We start from the raw sequence: 16,679 nt of genomic DNA on the forward strand, positions 1-16,679 counted from the left end.
ATTTCCCCCATTCCAGCTTCTGACTAAAAACCTTTTATTCTTCGATCAGCCACCATTGTCCCATTCAAACAAAGACAGACAAACTCCATCTTTGTGTCTCATTCACAGAGCTTGTAAGGGTGTTAGTCTAGAAAAGATGTGATTTTGAAATCTTAGCCAAATAGTTGTCTGTGTAAGTATTACATTTAGTGTAATTCAATTTTATTAATGGTAAAATTAATAAAATTGTTTTGCTGTTGCCACTGTGGTGGCACTAGTTAAGTATTGCAAAAATGCCCTACCAGAATATAAGCTACAGTAGCCAATTGGGAGTAAAACTCAATACAGTACTAAGACAGGCCTGTTGTAGGCAGAATTCTAAGGTGGGCCTACAAGCTGCCCCCCGGCTGGTCTACTTGCTCTGAATAATCCCCACCTCAAGTGTGGGCGGGCTCCATGTGTATGATACACTCCATTCCTTAGGTTATATGGGAAAGGTGAAAGACTGTGTAGATGTAATTAAAATTCCTAATCAGTTAACTGTAAGGCACCGAATTCTGCCAACCACCTGGAAGAGAAACTGAATCCTCAGACTAGACTGTAGTCTTGGCAGGGTCCTTTCTTTAGCCTGTGAGACCCTGAGCAGAGGACCCGCTAAGCAGTGCCCAGACTCCTGCCCCGTGATACGGTCCTTATCTACTAAGCTTATGGTAATCTGTTATGCAGCAATAGAAACTTGATAGCAGTTTTATTCTCTCTATGGCAGCATCCCTCATCAAAGCTACAAGGTAGAGTCATTTAAGTCTACTAGCGAGACAGGGGTCACAGCCTGAGGTAACATCATCATGGAAGTGACATCCTGTCAACTTTAACATACTCTGTTGGTAAAAAGCAAATCTCAGGCTCCACCCACGCTCAAGATGAGGGTACAACACACCACAAGGGCATGAATTGCAGGAGGCGAGAATCCTAGGCTCCGTCTTAGAAACCTACCCACCGTTGCCAAGGAGAAAAGGGACAGATTAGGGATCAAAGAGTCATTTTTAAGTCAAAGCCCTTGGAAATGAGGCAGAGCACATGAGACAAGCGTAAGCAAACTAATAGTGACCCTGCTTTGTCAGATATCTCAAAACAGTTCAGGCATTTAATAAGGTGATTTACTGAGAATCAGCAACACCAAGAATCCATGTTAGTGATAGGAGAACATACTTTTTGTAAAATGTTATAAATCATCCCAGCCATCTGCCCTTGGACTGGGAATGCTTGTATTGTATTTATTCTCTAAATTTCATTTCATATCTGGCTTTTACATTGGAGAACCACCTACTGACACTTCCCTTGTGCCAGCTATTATGCTAGAAACTCAGAAAACAGTCACAGTGAGAGTAAAAAGAAGAAAATGGGCTGTGACTGCATTATCAATTGAAGATATTATGACAATTTAAAAACCTGTTTCCTAGGATGGAAATGAGATTAGTGGACAATAAACTTGAAAAATTAAGCATATTTAGGAACTCTTGTAAAAAATTAGAAAAGATCATTGATGGAATCAGTTTACGCTGATTTAAGAGATTTGCATTTACTAATATAGTTCCAACAAATTGAAATGATTTTGTTTTAATCCCCAAACTATTCATTATCTTTTCATTTCTCTTTCCTCTCTGTAATTATGTTGTTTTGGACATTTCTTGGTGACCTGAAAATAGACCTTTTTGGGACTGAAAAATGAATTTGCTGACTGGCGGGAGCGGGGGAGGAGGTGGTTATTGACATCATTTAGAGTATATTGGGTCAAATTTTAAATGGATCTTAATTTACTAAATGTCAGTGGTGATAAGATGCTAAGATATTGTGAAAGAGCAGGAGCATGCAAATCCATACCTGAACATTAAAGATAATGAAAATATTGGTCATCACTGAAACCCTTCAAAGTATGGAGAAGAAATGTATGGTTCTGGAAAGGTGCTTGTATTATTCTCCTAGGGTTTCTGTAACAAAGGAACATAAACTGGGTGGCTTAAAGCAGAAACTTATTGTCTCAGTTCTGGAGGCCAGTTATCTGCAATCCAGGTGTTGGCAGGGCCACACTGCACCTGAAGGCACTAGGGAAGTTCTGCTTCTCTCCTAATTTCTCTTAGCCTCCAACAGTCCATGCCTTGGCGATACATCACTTCACACCTTTGTGCTCACGTGGCCTTCTCCCCGTCTTCCCCTTGTCTTCCTTCTGTGCGTGTCCATCTCTGGTTCCAAATGCCCCCTTTTTATAGAACACTAGTATAGGGGGTTGCAGTTCGCCTTAATGACCTCATTTTAACTTAATAACTGCCTTAAAAACCCTGATACCACAAAGTATTATGTTCTGAGGTATAGGGGTTAAGACTTCAACACATCTTTTTAGACAGAGTTAACCCATAACAATGCTTCAGTTTGAGGGCTGCAGAGCATCCAAAAAGTACCTTCAATTGTTTGTAGTCCCTAGTCTCTCACATTCACTGTTACTTTCCTAAAATGTGTTACATCCTGGCTCTCCAATGATAAAGCATCCTCTGTGGAGACACATTTCGATGTTGAAATTTCCATCAATGTGTTTCTAGTTACGTCAAAACAGGAGTTGTGGCAGGGCTATCTTTTCTAGGACCCCAGCCAGGCACACTGAGCACTACTAAATGTTAAGTGATTATCCAATCATCACATTTGCAGTTGTAGAGTTTGGACAAGGATCTATTTCTTAGAAGTTTATGCACACTTTTAAGTTTAAACTCAGTTTTTTAAAGCATTTACCATATGGCTCATCGCAGTGCAATTCTACCACCCATAGGCTATTAATAATTCTGTATGGAAAAGAAAGTCTTTGCATAATCAGGAGACAATATGTCTCTTCCAACAGAAGTAGCCATCAGACACATCAAAAGGGGGCCGAAACTAGTTTTATAATCATCAAGCTTGGAAATGTCACCAGATGAGGAAGCAGGCCTGGTGCCTCAGTACCATCCCACCCTCCAGCAATGCAAATGGATAATCTGAGGGTGAACCAGCTCCACTCGCTTGGAATTGGAAGATGGACTGAGGGGCCCTCCTCCCAAGCACAGGAAAGAGCTCTTGAGACCCTCTGGTCAAGATTGAACAGAGGACCCCACAGACAGCAGGGAGGACAGACAAGGAGTCAGCATTTATTGATGAGCCAAAGAGCAAGGAAAGAGCGCTCTGGGGAGACCTCTCTGGGCATGAGACAGACTCTCTGAGGTGCCAGGGCTAAGGGTTAAAGACAAAGGCATTCAACTTTATCGGCCAGGAATGCCAGGAGAGTAGATTGTAAAGCTCACTTGTCCATCTAAGTGGGGTCCTTTTCTTGTCAGTAGTTATGAGCATCAATTTGCTGGAGCTCAGTGGTCATGCAGAGGTTGTGACCATCTCATGGGTGAATGTCTCATGGAGGCTGTGTGCCCACACCTCAGTCTGACCCAGTCTGGCCTGAAGGTCTGTAGATAGCTCAGGGATGCCCAGGCTGGGAAAAATTAGTAAAAGCCACTATGAACCAAGGACATTTATAGCAGCAGGTGTCAGGGCCTAGAGTATTTAACCTCTTGATTAGGAATTTTTTTTTGCTGTGCTTTGCCCGTTTGTTTTCTTTGGTTATTTATATTCCACAAATAAGTGAAGCTACTTCTGTGTATTTATCCAAATACAAAAAGGCTAATATCAAAAAATTTATGCCTATTAAACCTATGTTCATAGCAGCATTGTTCACAATAGCTAAAACATGAACCAAAATAAATGTCCATCAACAGATGACTAGCTAAAGAACCTAGAATTTATATTTAATGGAATACTCCTCAGCTATTTAAAAAAGATGAAACAGGGCCTCCCCTAGTGGTGCAGCAGTCGAGTGCTGGGCTGCGAAGCTGCCCGCAGCCTCTGCAGCGCCGGTTCGATCCCAGGCTTCCGGCAAGGGTCCCACATGGTGCAACAGACCTCTCCTGACACCCGCTGCTCCCCTCAGCAGTGTATTTCATCGGTCTGTCTGTTCTGTTCCCCGCTCTGGCTCTGGTGGATCCTCTCACCCTCCCGCGCTTCTGACTGTACTCAGTGCTTGTATAAATAAATAAAAATAAATCTTAAAAAAAAAAGATGAAACAGTGCTTCTTGGAATAAAATGGATGGATCTTAAGGTGACTATGCTAAGTGAAGTCAGAATTTTTAAATGTGCTTTACTTTTTTTTATCTTTGAATAATAAGTCAAATGAAAATTGGGGGGAAATCAAAAGATAGGAAAGTGTTCAGCACAGGAGAGGGATATTTTATTCAATAAAAAATTAAACTAGGAGTCATGTAACAAAAGTATTTTCAGATGCTAGACAGGTAAGCATATTGGAGCTGCTGCCACTCTGTTCTAGCTGGTGATTTCTTTCTCCCACTGCTGAGCCCAGTACTGCCAGACCCTCAGCTGTTTGAAAATGAAGCTGAAATCGGGTTTTTATGTGGACAGTTTGTTCACATGGGCGTGTGTATATAGAAGCTCACAGCTGCAGTACCAAGCACGGCCCACAGAGGGCAAATAATGACCTGTGTTTTAAATAAAGGACATTATTTTGTTAAGAGAAATGTGTCTAGAAGGAAAATATGTTGAAGTAATGAATTGGGTCCTGGATTTATCTCATTGATAATCTTTCCCATTTGGGCTCAGATTTTAAGCAGGAGAGTTAAAGAACAAACTAGAAAACAGGAAGTCTAAGGTAATTTTTTTTGTTGCATGCAAATAGAGGGGTTCGAAAAATGTGACATTTCATAAACCCCAGGAGACCCTGAAAAGAGGCCTTGAAGAAATGGAAATGGCCAAGGTAGTGATTTCAGAACCCTTCTCCGCAGGTGGTTGGGGACCCCTTGCTGAAAGTCAATCAGGCCAGATTTTCTGTCTGGGAGGAACTCAGTTCTCTACTGCTCTGTGTGGCCCCTGGATCTGACCTCTAGAGGTTCTTCCTTTACTTTTTTTTTTTAAGATTTATTTATTTATACAAGAACCAGGGTACAGGCTAGAGGCATGGGAGTGTGAGAGGATTCACCAGAGACAGAGTGGGGAACAGAACAGGCAGATTGACGAAATACACTGCTGAGGGGAGCAGTGGGCGAGATAGGAGAGGTCTGCTTCTCCATGTGGGTTACTCGCAGGCCGGCCAGGATCAAACCCGCGCTGCAGAGGCTGTGGACAACTTCCCAGTGCGGCACTCAACCGCCTGCGCCACCAGGGAGGCCCCAATCTTGTGATTTTAATTGTAATCCCTTCCAAGAACAGCTACACAGGATAAGGGGACAGAGATGTTCTTCCCTAACTACTTTAGATATGGCAAGGAATGTAAAAGTAAAGGAAGAGGGCCTCCCTGGTGGTGCAGGCAGTTGAGTGCTGCACTGTGAAGCTGTCCGCAGCCTCTGCAGTGTGGGTTCGATCCTGGCCGGCCGGTGAGAATCCCACGTGGCGCTGCAGACCTCTCCTGTCTCACCCGCTGCTCCCCTCAGCAGTGTATTTCGTCAATCTGCCTGTTCTGCTCCCCACTCTGTCTCTGGTGAATCCTCTTACCCTCCACACCTCTGGCCTGTACCCCGCTTCTTGTATAAATAAATAAATAAATAAATAAATAAATAAATAAATCTTTTAAAAAAAAGGAAAAGGTTGTAGAATTAGATAGTGTGATGGGGGTACAATTGCAGTGTACAGCAGTGCTGAACTGTACACTGGAAAAAATTAACTTAATAAAATGTTATTTACCATAAAAAAATGCTTGTAGTCAATCCCATGTAGCAACCACGCAGCCCTTGGGAGACATGGTTTACAGATCTCACACTGTTTTTGCTGTTTTCTAAATCCCTTATCTGTCGCTTTCTTGATTTAGTGGTGAGGGACTCCAAGGGGACAGAGAAGGCCATAATCTTAAATCTTTTCTGAGTGATTTTATACAAGTGAGAGGTTTTATTGAGGGCTGTACCCTTAAATCTGATCTATTCCCTATAGCACTTCGGAAAAAATAGCTTCATTGAGGTGTAATTGAAATATAGTAAGCTATACCTATTAAAAATGTACAATATGATGAGTTTTTAACATATGCACATATATCACCCTCAATATAACAAATCTGTCATTCCCCCAAGTCTGCTTGTGCTTCTTCATGCCTTCTCTTTACCACTCTTCTCTATCCTCTCCCCCAGACAATCACTGATAGGTTTTTTGTCACTATAGCAAGTTTGCATTTTTTTTTTTCAGTTTATAGAAATGGACGAGTTTATAGAAATAGTTTGCATTGTTTAGAATTTATAGAAACAGATTAATGTAATAGACACTGCTTTTTACAAGAAAAAAGCCATTGCAAATGGTACTGTATTTAAATTGCAGTTTTCAAAATTATATAATAGTATGGAGAACTCAATTACACTAATAGCTTTTTTGTAGATTTTATTGGATTTTCTACATAAATAGTCATTTCATCTTTAAGTAGACAGTTGTACTTTTTTCTTTCCAATCTGAAAAACTTTTATATCCATTTCTTGCCTGTTTGCACTGAAGTTATTATTGTATTAGCGCTTCCGATACTAAATAGAAGTAGCAAGAGGGGACATTGTGAACTTGAGGGGGGGAATATACAATTATTCACCATGAAGTGTGATATTAGCTGCAGTTCTTTTGTATATGCTCTTTCTTGGGTTGAACAGGTTTCTCTCTGGTGTGAATTTGCTGAAAATTTTAACCAGAAATGCATGTTGAATTTTGTCACATGCTTTGCATTAATATTTAGTATTGAGGTGATCATTAGTTTTTCTTTCATGATCTGTTAATTTGGTGAAATACATTGATTGAGTTTTGAATGTTAAAAAGAGTTTGTATTCCTAGAATAAACTCCATTCAGTTGTGATATATTATACTCTATATTGTTTGATTCGATTTGCTAGTTTTTTATTTTTCTCAAATTTTATTGACTTGCCCAGCATTTACCTAACTATATAATTTGGGGCGTACAACTTCACGCCTCCGTATATACATTTGCTTCACCCCCCCAAGGTTCCCACGCCAATGCCCTATCACCTTTGCTCCCCTGTCAACCTTCTTCCTACCCCACTCCTCTGGGAACCACTGTATTTTTCCCAGAGTCTGTTTATTTTGTTGTGTTTTGCCAGTTTGTTTTTCTTTATTTATATTCCACTAATGAAGGGAAGCATCCAGTAACTTTCACTTTCTAATTTATTTCTTTTTTTAAAAAGATTTATTTATTTATGCATACAAGAACTGGGGCACAGGCCAGAGGTGTGGGGGGTGAGAGGATTCACCAGAGACAGAGTGGGGAACAGAACAGGCAGGTTGACCAAAGTACACTGCTGAGGGGAGCAGCGGGTGACACAGGAGAGGTCTGCTGCGCCATGTGGGTTGCTCCCTGGCCAGGAATCGAACTCGTGCTTCAGTGGCTATGGACAGCTTCATGGGTTGCATCTTAACCCCTTGTGCCACCAGGGAGGCCCTCACTTTCTAATTTATTTCACTTAGCATAACCACCTCTAGATCCATCCATTTTTGTCTCAAAAAGCACTACTTCATCTTTTTTAATAGCTGATTAATATTCCATTAAGTTATACAGTCAATGATTTCTTTATGCAGTGTTTCTCAATGGGCATTTGGTTGGTTCCGAGTCTTGGCCATTTTGGACAGTGCTGCTATGAGCCTAATAGCAGGGCATACATCTTGTCAATTTGCTAAAATTTAGAGCATTTATGTCCATGAGGGAAATTGATCTATACTTTTATTTATTTATTTATTTTAGTGTCTTTGTCTGGTTTTGCCATCGGATTAACAATGTTGGCCTCATAGAATGAGTTGGGACATATTCCCTTCTCTTCAATTTTTTCTAGGAGTTTATGAGAATTGGTATTATTTCTTCCTTCAATGTTAGGTAGAACTTACCCATGAAGTCAACTGGGTTTGGACTTTTCTTTGTGGAAAGGTTTTGAACTATACATATTAGCTCTTACATGCTAAAGCCGAGGAAGGATGCCTCAAACTTCTCATGGCCAGAACTGGCCACGTTTCTGCATAATTGCAAGAAGGCTCAGAAATGGAAGGGAGCACATGGATATCTGGTGGGCAGGAATTGGCCTGTGCCATAGGATATTTCAGAAAATTTATATGTCTGCATGAGTAATTGCTCAAAGTTTACTTTGAAGTCCTGAGAGGTGGCAACTCCATTTCTAGGCAGGTTCATCCCCTCCAACACTACAAAAAGTCCATTACTTTTATCATACAACTCTGGAAATAAGATCACATTCTCTGTGTTGTGGCTCTGTTTTCTGTTGAGTGGAAACTCAGTTTTCTCCTCTTATGGCTTCTGTTCCACATTGGTGAAGGAAAGGATTTTATCCAAGTTAGACTTTGGCAGGAAAAATAATTTCTAGATCTGATCCAAGATGAAAATGGTTCCTTAGCCTTATGGAAACACAAATATCATGACTCTTCCTGTCTTACACTATAAATATTCCAGTGTCTGCAGCAGCTTCTCTTGGCCGGAGAACTGTTTAAATATTTCATGTCCACCACTATTTAGGCTATGAAAACCCACCAAAGTCAGAATTTTATTAATACTTTCATATTAGTAACACTCAGTTCTTAGACCTAGCAGATAAGTTCGTTTGATCATAAGAACTTATTGGAAGTTCTATCCCTCAGAGCCGGTGCCAGGTGCTAGAACAGAAGATCTACTGTTTGGTGGCTTATTCGAAGTATATGTTTCTCACTCAGATCACAGTTCAAAAATGTGCAGTCCTGACTAGTAAAGCTGCACTGTGATCCTCAGTATGGGGCTTCCATTTATATCATGCTCAAGATGACTTGAGTTCAGTTTGCATTTTCCAGCTAAGATTAAAAGGAACGACTCAGGAGCGCACACAAAACGTCCATTGTAGAGGGACAACTTGGAATGGCATACATTGCTTCCACTCACACCCAAGCGCCAAACGTAACCTCCTGACCACACCAGGTTGTGAAAGGGAGGCAGCCATTTTGTTGGAGGGGGAGCCATCTAGATTTCTCATACCCCCAGATTTTTCACAATAGGCAGTACTCCAGGAAAAAATACAGGATACTATTTGGAAGTGGTGTGGAGCTGTCATTAAGACACACATCTAGGGCCTCCCCTGTTGGCGCAGGTGGTTGAGTGCAGCGCTGTGAAGCTGTCCGCAGCCTCTGCAGTGCATGTTCGATCCCAGCCGGCTGGCGAGGGTCCCACATAGAGCAGCAGACCTCTCCTGTCATACCCACTGCTCCCCTCAGCAGTGTATTTCGTCAGTCTGCCTGTTCTGTTCCCCACTCTGGCTCTGGTGAATCCTCTCACCCTCCCGCACATCTGGCCTGTACCCCGGTTCTTGTATAAATAAATAAATAAATATTTTTTTAAAAAAAGACACACATCTACTGTATCAATCATTTAAAATACTTGCCAGAATATTGGTCCTGTTATTTATTTGGTCATTCTCAAAACAAGTTTGTGACTATAAAAAAGAAGTCACCATCTTAGCCCATAGCTGCCAACACCTAGGTATTATCGAAGCTTTCTTTGTCCTGTTTCTCATACTGATGCTTGAGACACAAGTAAGAAACCCTAGTCAAATGATGCCAGTATTAGTGACATTTCTTACCATTCAAATCAAGCAGGATTTCAGGTAAGCTAGGGCCCATAGATCTGGACTCTGGTTGTTTTTCTCGTGGTTCTCTATTTTCCTTCTTCATGTCTTGTCTTTAGTCACAAGCTGAGCACTAAACATGTCTATAGATACAAATAACATTGAGGTCGTGACACAAGAGTGATTTCAGAGGCGCCATGTGGACAGACCCAGATTGAAGTAGGTTGATAGGGGCAGAGAGTTTAGACAACTTTGCTGAAAGGGAAAAAAAGAGTTGGAGAAAAACTATACAATGCAGCCATCACGCGATAGCATCTATTTGAGAATTAGAAGCCAAGCATTGGGTTTCACTGTACCAGATCATACACGAAAGAGACACATCACTCTGTATTATTCTCTTAAAGAGAAGGGAGCATGAAGCAAGTGGGGGAAATGCCTCTATCTTACATGCTCCTGATTAACAGAAATTGGAGCCACACCAACAGAGAGCAGGGCCACAGCAATGCAGGAACACTTCGAGCAGCTGCCTGACAAATATTGCTATAATCCCAGTGCTCATAGTTTAGCACCTTTATTCAGCTTGGATGTGGTAGACGCTTGTGGTCCTTGGTGCAAGTCTTGTAACTTTTCCATGCATCCACTTTACTTTGGCTATTTACCAGGGTTACACAGAGGATGATCCTTGAAAAGGACTTGGAACAAAAAGTCCAACAGGATTTGATTAATGAAATGTTTGATTAGTTATCACTAGCAACATGATGCAACCCAGAATGGACTATTAACTCATTGTTTCTGAACTTGGCTTGCTTTGAAGTTGGCTGGAGTGCTCAGAGCTCTGGCCAAACAGCAAGGTTTCCAGTATGCACTCTGGCCTCCCAGAAGACCTCACAGTGCACCAGAAACTCAGCCTCCAGGAGAGAACTTTAGGAACAGCAGGAGAAAGGGCATGGGAACAACCACGAGGAGAGGTTGCTTGTTAGCTTTCTCGTAGCTGGAAGCCTTTCTTTAGCCTGCAAGACTAATTTTCCAGTCTAAGTCCTGGCAGTGACGATGACCTTTGGGTTGATTACAAAAGAGTAGGTGAAAGCTTTCCTTCTCCTCTGCACATCCTTCTTTGACTTGAAACATGTGACAAAGCTGTTGCCTCCAGTGTGTTTGGAGATGAATCGGCTTTCTAGCAGTCAGAGCCCCTAAATATGCCAAACATCAGTAGAATCCGAAGGATGAAGAAGAGATTGAGTGACAAATCAATGGATGCAGCCTTTTGTAAGGGTCAACTGCACCTCTGTAGGACTCTGAGCTGACCTCATAGGCCAAGAACTGGGGTCTTCTTTGGGAAATCAGTATCATAATAGCTGGCTGGGAGCATATTTCTGAGGATAGATTTCATGCAAAAAAATTTCCCAGTCTCACACTAGTTACTCCTCTTCAAATGCATAGCCTCTAGGGGACAAATTGATTGCTTCCTTATTACCACGTTAAATTATTCTTGTGTCAGAAGTATTCTAGCCACTTGCTTCTCTGTCAGACGGAGAGAAGTGTCACAACCCACATTACAACCCAAGGTGAGGGCTTTGAAGTTACAAGGCATAGACCTTATAGGAAAGAGATTCAGCCTCGGGTCTAACTGATGTCATCTCATGTCATTACATTTTCTGTCAGCTTCTAGAACTGGATCATGCTCACTTGTATATATTTTCACAGGTTCTATCTGGCAAAGAAATAAAAAAAGGCTCCTTCCCCCTCGAACCTCAGGTGTCTCTGTCAAGATCTAGAAGTTGGTGTTTACTGTAGTTTCCTTCAGTTTTCCCTGTCAGTTTTCTCCTTTCTTTCCTTTTTTCTCCATTGTCCTCAGTGACCTCAGGTTTCACCTCCATGCAAGCATTTCAAATATATCCATCTCTCCTGAATTTCACATAATCCCTGCACTAGACATCTCCATGGTGTTGTTTTGCTTGTACTGCAATCTCAACATGTTCAAAACTAAACTTATTTTCCCTCCATGCCTGGCTTCTCACCTGTATCAGGCTGAGTGCAATCAGAAGAATAAATCAGTAGGGGATACATAGTGACTGCATCGAGCCAATGTGGATATGTTACAGGGAATCGCTTTTATCCAATTGTGGGAGCTCACTAAGTCATCTCTGTAGGACTTTGATCTCTCAGTCTAATGCTGGAGCCAGAAGTTCATGAGACAGCTGGTAGGGAAGGAAAGATGGAGGGGAGTCAAGGGTAGGCTGGAACCAACAAGCATGAGTTGGAGTCCCCTGAGGAAGAACTGGAACTCGTGCTAGTTCTTGTAGTCTCAGATCTTATTGATAAGGGTATCCAGCATAAGTTGGGGGTCTTTGTCACATAGACCTGGCCTAGGAGTTGAAGAAGCTGAAGGAGGATACGGGGAATCAGCTGAAGGAGGGCCTGGAAGACCCTTTGCAGGCCCAGCTGCTGCTTTACACCAAATGAGGTAAGTCAACAGGAAGGCAGTGAGATGTGTGCACTAACAAAATGGCCGCTGCTTCTTTTCCAGCCTCTGGAACTCCCAGAAATCTCCCTGGTGACTGACCTTAACTAGAAACAAATGAGAGTGAATTCTTGGAAATGTATCTTAGCCTCGCCAAGGTGACACGAAGCCATTAAAATCCACCCCTTGTCAACTTGGCATCCGTACACATCTCTGTGAAGTATACTTCATCTCTGAATAAAAACCAGAGTCCTGCTTGTGCCTAGCCTCATACAACTGTCCTGCATGCAAATGAAAAAAAAAAAAAAGTAAAGACGTTAACCCTTCCCCAGAAGAGAATACAAAGTTCCTTTTTTTGTCTTGTCATTTGTTTTGTCATTCTTTGTCATGCTGATATATCTTATACCTTAAATAGTGAGACAGAAAGTTTAAATATCGTTACTATGTCTTGTGTTAGATGATAAGGGAATGAGAAAGAAAACAAATATCCAGAAAAACACTTGCATTACAGCCCTTGTTTTGTAGTGATTACTGGGCGGAGCTGCTATTTATAACCACTTTCTTTGTATATTCTGCCACTGGATATTCTTTTTGCTGTCAGGAAGCACCTCAGCTGCTGGTCATGGTCCTTTGCCTTTTGAGGGAGGATTAGGTGAAGCCAGAGCAGTTGCAGGTCCAGCTGCTGCTTCACGCCAACAGAGATCAGCATGACATGCGAGCTGCAAAATGGCCACTTACTTCCCTCCCCACCTCCAGAGCACCCAAGGAATTCCCCTGGGGCCAAACCAAAGTGGAAACAAATAGCAGAGTGAATTCTGGGAAATGCAGCTTTCATTCTTGGAGGTGCTGGCACAGCAGCAGCCCTGAATTGGATTGTTAGTTTTCTGTTGACTTTCATCATAGGACAAGGGGTGTGTGAAGAGGCAGCCTTGAAGATTCCCTGCTTGGCAGATATTATTCTTACCCCCATGGTGTGATGGTAGCAACACAGTTTCTACCTGGTAGTCATGACGATCGCCTAGCCAGACAGTAGTCCCCTTCTCTGCCTGCTTCTTCAGTGGCATGGGACGCCCGGCTCAGCCAGGCAGCGGTCTCAGCTTTAAGTTCATAGCCATCATCGTTGGGGCTCCTGGTGGAAACATTCCCCCTTTGGATCTGGGAGCTGTAGAGCAGCAGCACATATGCTGGGAAGGAACGTCTTGCAGATGGATCACTGGAGGTGATGATGGATGGTGAATCGGGCTGGGGTCCGGTTGCACCTCTTCCTCGTCTCCATGAGGGAAGAATTCAAAGTTGAGACAGTCAGGCAGAAAGGCAAGAAATTTATTGTCAGATAAGGACAGGTAAGCTCTCTGAATGGAGGGGGGTTCTGGTGGGCAGCTGCTGAGGGACAAGAAGCAGGAGTTTATATGAGCACAGAGGGAGGGCCGAGGCTCGGGTGCCTTAGCTTTGTGTCCCCAGTGATTGGTTGTAGCCCCCCGGGGTCTTCTTTTTCAGTTATTTGTTTTATTTTCCCAGAATGAGCCTTTGGCTGTTGTTCCCCAATTGTATTGGTTTTCTGAACATCCAGTTTTTCTCTGAGCTGGGGCACCCTGACTCTGGCTAGTGCCTACACCCAGCCTCACTTCCTCATCCAGCCCCACTCCCACTTTCTCAGGACTCACGGATCTGTGAGTATTGGCTATGAGAGAAATAGCACCAGATATCGGACGCTCACACATCCAGGAGGATCTTGCCCAGCCCTTGGAGGTGTTACCACCTAGCTGGAGCCATAAATGTTTCTTTAAAAGCTATTCCACTTGAATGGAGCTGCTGCAGGGTGATGGGGAACAGGGTAAGGCCAGTGAATTGTGCATGAGCCATTTGCCTCATTTCAAGGAAGTGAGTTGCTTTATCAGAAACAATGTTGTGTGGAATACCATGACAGTGGCTAAGGGGCTCTCTGAAACACCAGATGGCCATTTAAGCAGAAACATGTGGACAGAGAAAAAATCCATATCCTGTGTAGTGTCTGTTTAAGTGTCCAGGTGGACTAGTCAACAGCCTGCCCCCGGGAGAATTTCCCCTTGCCCGTCCTTCACTGCTGTCAGAAAGCAGGGCCAAGGGCCTCCCTGGTGGCGCAAGGGGTTAAGACACAACCTGTGACGCTATGCGCAGCCACTGCAGCAGAAAACAGGGCGATAGTGTCACTGTTGCGACAGGAACTTTGTTGCCGCTTTGCGGCGGGAACGCGATGATGGACACAGCAGTCGTGGAGCAGGTTTGCTGGACGAGACTCTGCTACTTGAGCAGAAGTTCTTGTGCCATTTATTGAAAGCACACAGGCTAGCCAAAGCTCATCACGCGACAATGGTGTGAGGAATAAAGTCAGGAGGGTGGGATAGGAATGGGGGACGAAGTTTTACGAGGGACAGGGAAGGGGACATCGTGACCATCTGTCAAGAGACATTTGCATCAGCAAAGTATGTGATGCTATCACAGGCAGAGTTATCCCGGGACCACCATGGAGAGAGTCACGTAATCAGGCCAACAGCGGCCTAGGCGTCCCCGGGCCCATACTCTGTAGGTAGTCAAGGAATGCTCTGCTCTGATTTGTAGATAGCAAATAGGTCACAGTTGCCCATGAGCGGCCAGATCATAGGAACCCACATGCCACCATGCTCTACTTTCAGGGGGTGAAAGTACATTCCATACAATCTTTAAATTTTTTTAAAGATATATTTTTATTTTTATACAAGAGCTGGGGTACAGGCCATAGGTGCAGGACGGTGAGAGAATTCACCAGAGACAGCTGGGAGCAGAACAGGCAGACGGACCGATATACTCCGCTGAGGGGATCAGCGGGCGCAACAGGAGAGGTCTGCTGCGCCGTGTGGGATTCTCCCTGGCCGGCCGGGAATCGAACCGGAGCTACAGAGGCTGCGGACAGCTTTACAGCGCTGTGCTCAACCCGCTGCACCACCAGGAAGGCCCTCCATACAATCTTTAAACCAGGCCTTCTTCCTCAATTGGTCATAGATGTGGGCTTGAAAGGAGAAACTAATGTAGCAGAAGTAGGGGCCATAGGCATTTCGGTCACTTTCTGATACAATCTACTGTGCCTTCTGGGCCCACCCAGGCCTAATAACATATAGATCACTTCCATCTGATGATGGAGGGCTGCTAGCACACCCAACTTTATGGCTTGGCCAGTTCAACGCCCAGTTCAAAATGGGCAGCTCAGTTTACACAGTAATTTGGTGGCCCATGGTTAAGCCTTCAGTCTCTACTAAGGCCCAGTAGCAAGCCAAGAGTCTCTCCTTTGAAAAGAACAGAAGTTATCCACAAAGGGTGGCAGTGTTCTGATTCAGAATTCTAAGGGTCAGTATAGGGACTTGCCAAAGACTTCCAAATGCATGTCTATCTGCCACGGCCACTGAGAACCTCACTAGTTCTGACCAACAACCAGCAAGAAAACAGGACTTCAATTCTGTAACTGCCAGGAACTAACTGACTAGGAGTGGGGTGGTGGTTAATATTTGCTATACCCATAGGTGCCAGGGACTTCAGATTCTTTTAGTGTCCTTGCTTGTATCTAGTCTCTTGACTTTGGGCTTCCCTGAGTACTCCTCAGAGTGAGTCCAAGTCTCGCAGCTCTTTCAGCTACAACCCAGCGTCACTAAAGGTAGATCCCTGTGTGGTGGCGATGAGGTGATTGGGAGCAGAGCTGTTCTTTAATTTTATGATTAAATCTCAGTTCTCAGTCTTTTGTAGATCTGTGTCCCTGGACTCTGTCTGCAAGTGGTTGTTGACTTTTTTTTTTTTTTTTTTTACTTTCTTCCCTGAGGTAGACAGGTAGGCTTCAGGGGCTGAAGAGAAATGCTTCTCCTCAAGGTGAGACAAGTCTCTGGTAAACTCTTCCCCCTGTAAAGCAGTCCTTTCTTATGGAGAAGTCTCTGAGTACATTTCAGAATTACTCTCTCCCTCTCCTGCCAGGGCAGGAAGGGGTTTCTAGAAACTTTGTCATGAAAACCTAAGTCTTCACAGAAGTTAAGCCCACAGTAATGTGGGGGTAGCTGCTATACCTTCAGCCTCCCCCAACCCCCGGAGTTTTTCTCTTATCAGTGCACAATCAGCCTTCAGCAATTTTTCGAAATTTTCATTTAAGTGTTCCTACCAACGTACAGCCCCCACGACTTCTGCTCCAGGTAAGCAGCCCCCTGGATATGCCTGACTCCCCAGATAATGATGATTCGTGATCTGCCCTGAAAATTCAGTTCGCTCCTGGGTCCAACAAAAGTCACTGATTTTCATGTTTGCCCAGTTTTTTTGTTGTGGTTGTTAGCAGGGCAGGAAGAATGACTTCCGGGCCTGTGACAATTGAACCTGCAAGTTGTTCATTTCATTATTTTTCTCTGCATTCTTATATTTCTCAATTCTTCTTGTGACCTCTTATTCCCACTTTATAAACACTTTCTTTGAATCTTTTACTGAATAGACCAAATAGACATGGTCAAAAATCGCCTTTCCTTTTTTGTAGGTTATTTTCGCAAAAGATGTTTTCCTTTGAATCTTCAGAGTAAAAATATTCCCTTTCCTTTGTGCAGCA

General features: G+C 43.3%; 1 protein-coding gene across 1 annotated transcript in view; it reads left to right on the top strand.

The window, feature by feature from the left end:
- RPGR (retinitis pigmentosa GTPase regulator) overlaps window positions 1-12,442 on the top strand; it is a 54,783-nt gene extending 42,341 nt beyond the window's left edge. Inside the window, exon 18 of the mRNA XM_037512535.2 lies at window positions 12,158-12,442. Coding sequence (XP_037368432.1) covers window positions 12,158-12,202 — 45 coding nt within the window. The 3' untranslated portion in view covers window positions 12,203-12,442. The remainder of the gene's footprint in view (window positions 1-12,157) is intronic.
- The last annotated feature ends 4,237 nt before the right edge of the window (window positions 12,443-16,679 follow it).

The sequence above is a fragment of the Talpa occidentalis genome, unplaced genomic scaffold (genome assembly GCF_014898055.3).
Source record: "Talpa occidentalis isolate TD23 unplaced genomic scaffold, MPIMG_talOcc4v2.1 talOcc4.15, whole genome shotgun sequence".
In the NCBI taxonomy this organism is placed as follows: Eukaryota; Metazoa; Chordata; class Mammalia; order Eulipotyphla; family Talpidae; genus Talpa; species Talpa occidentalis.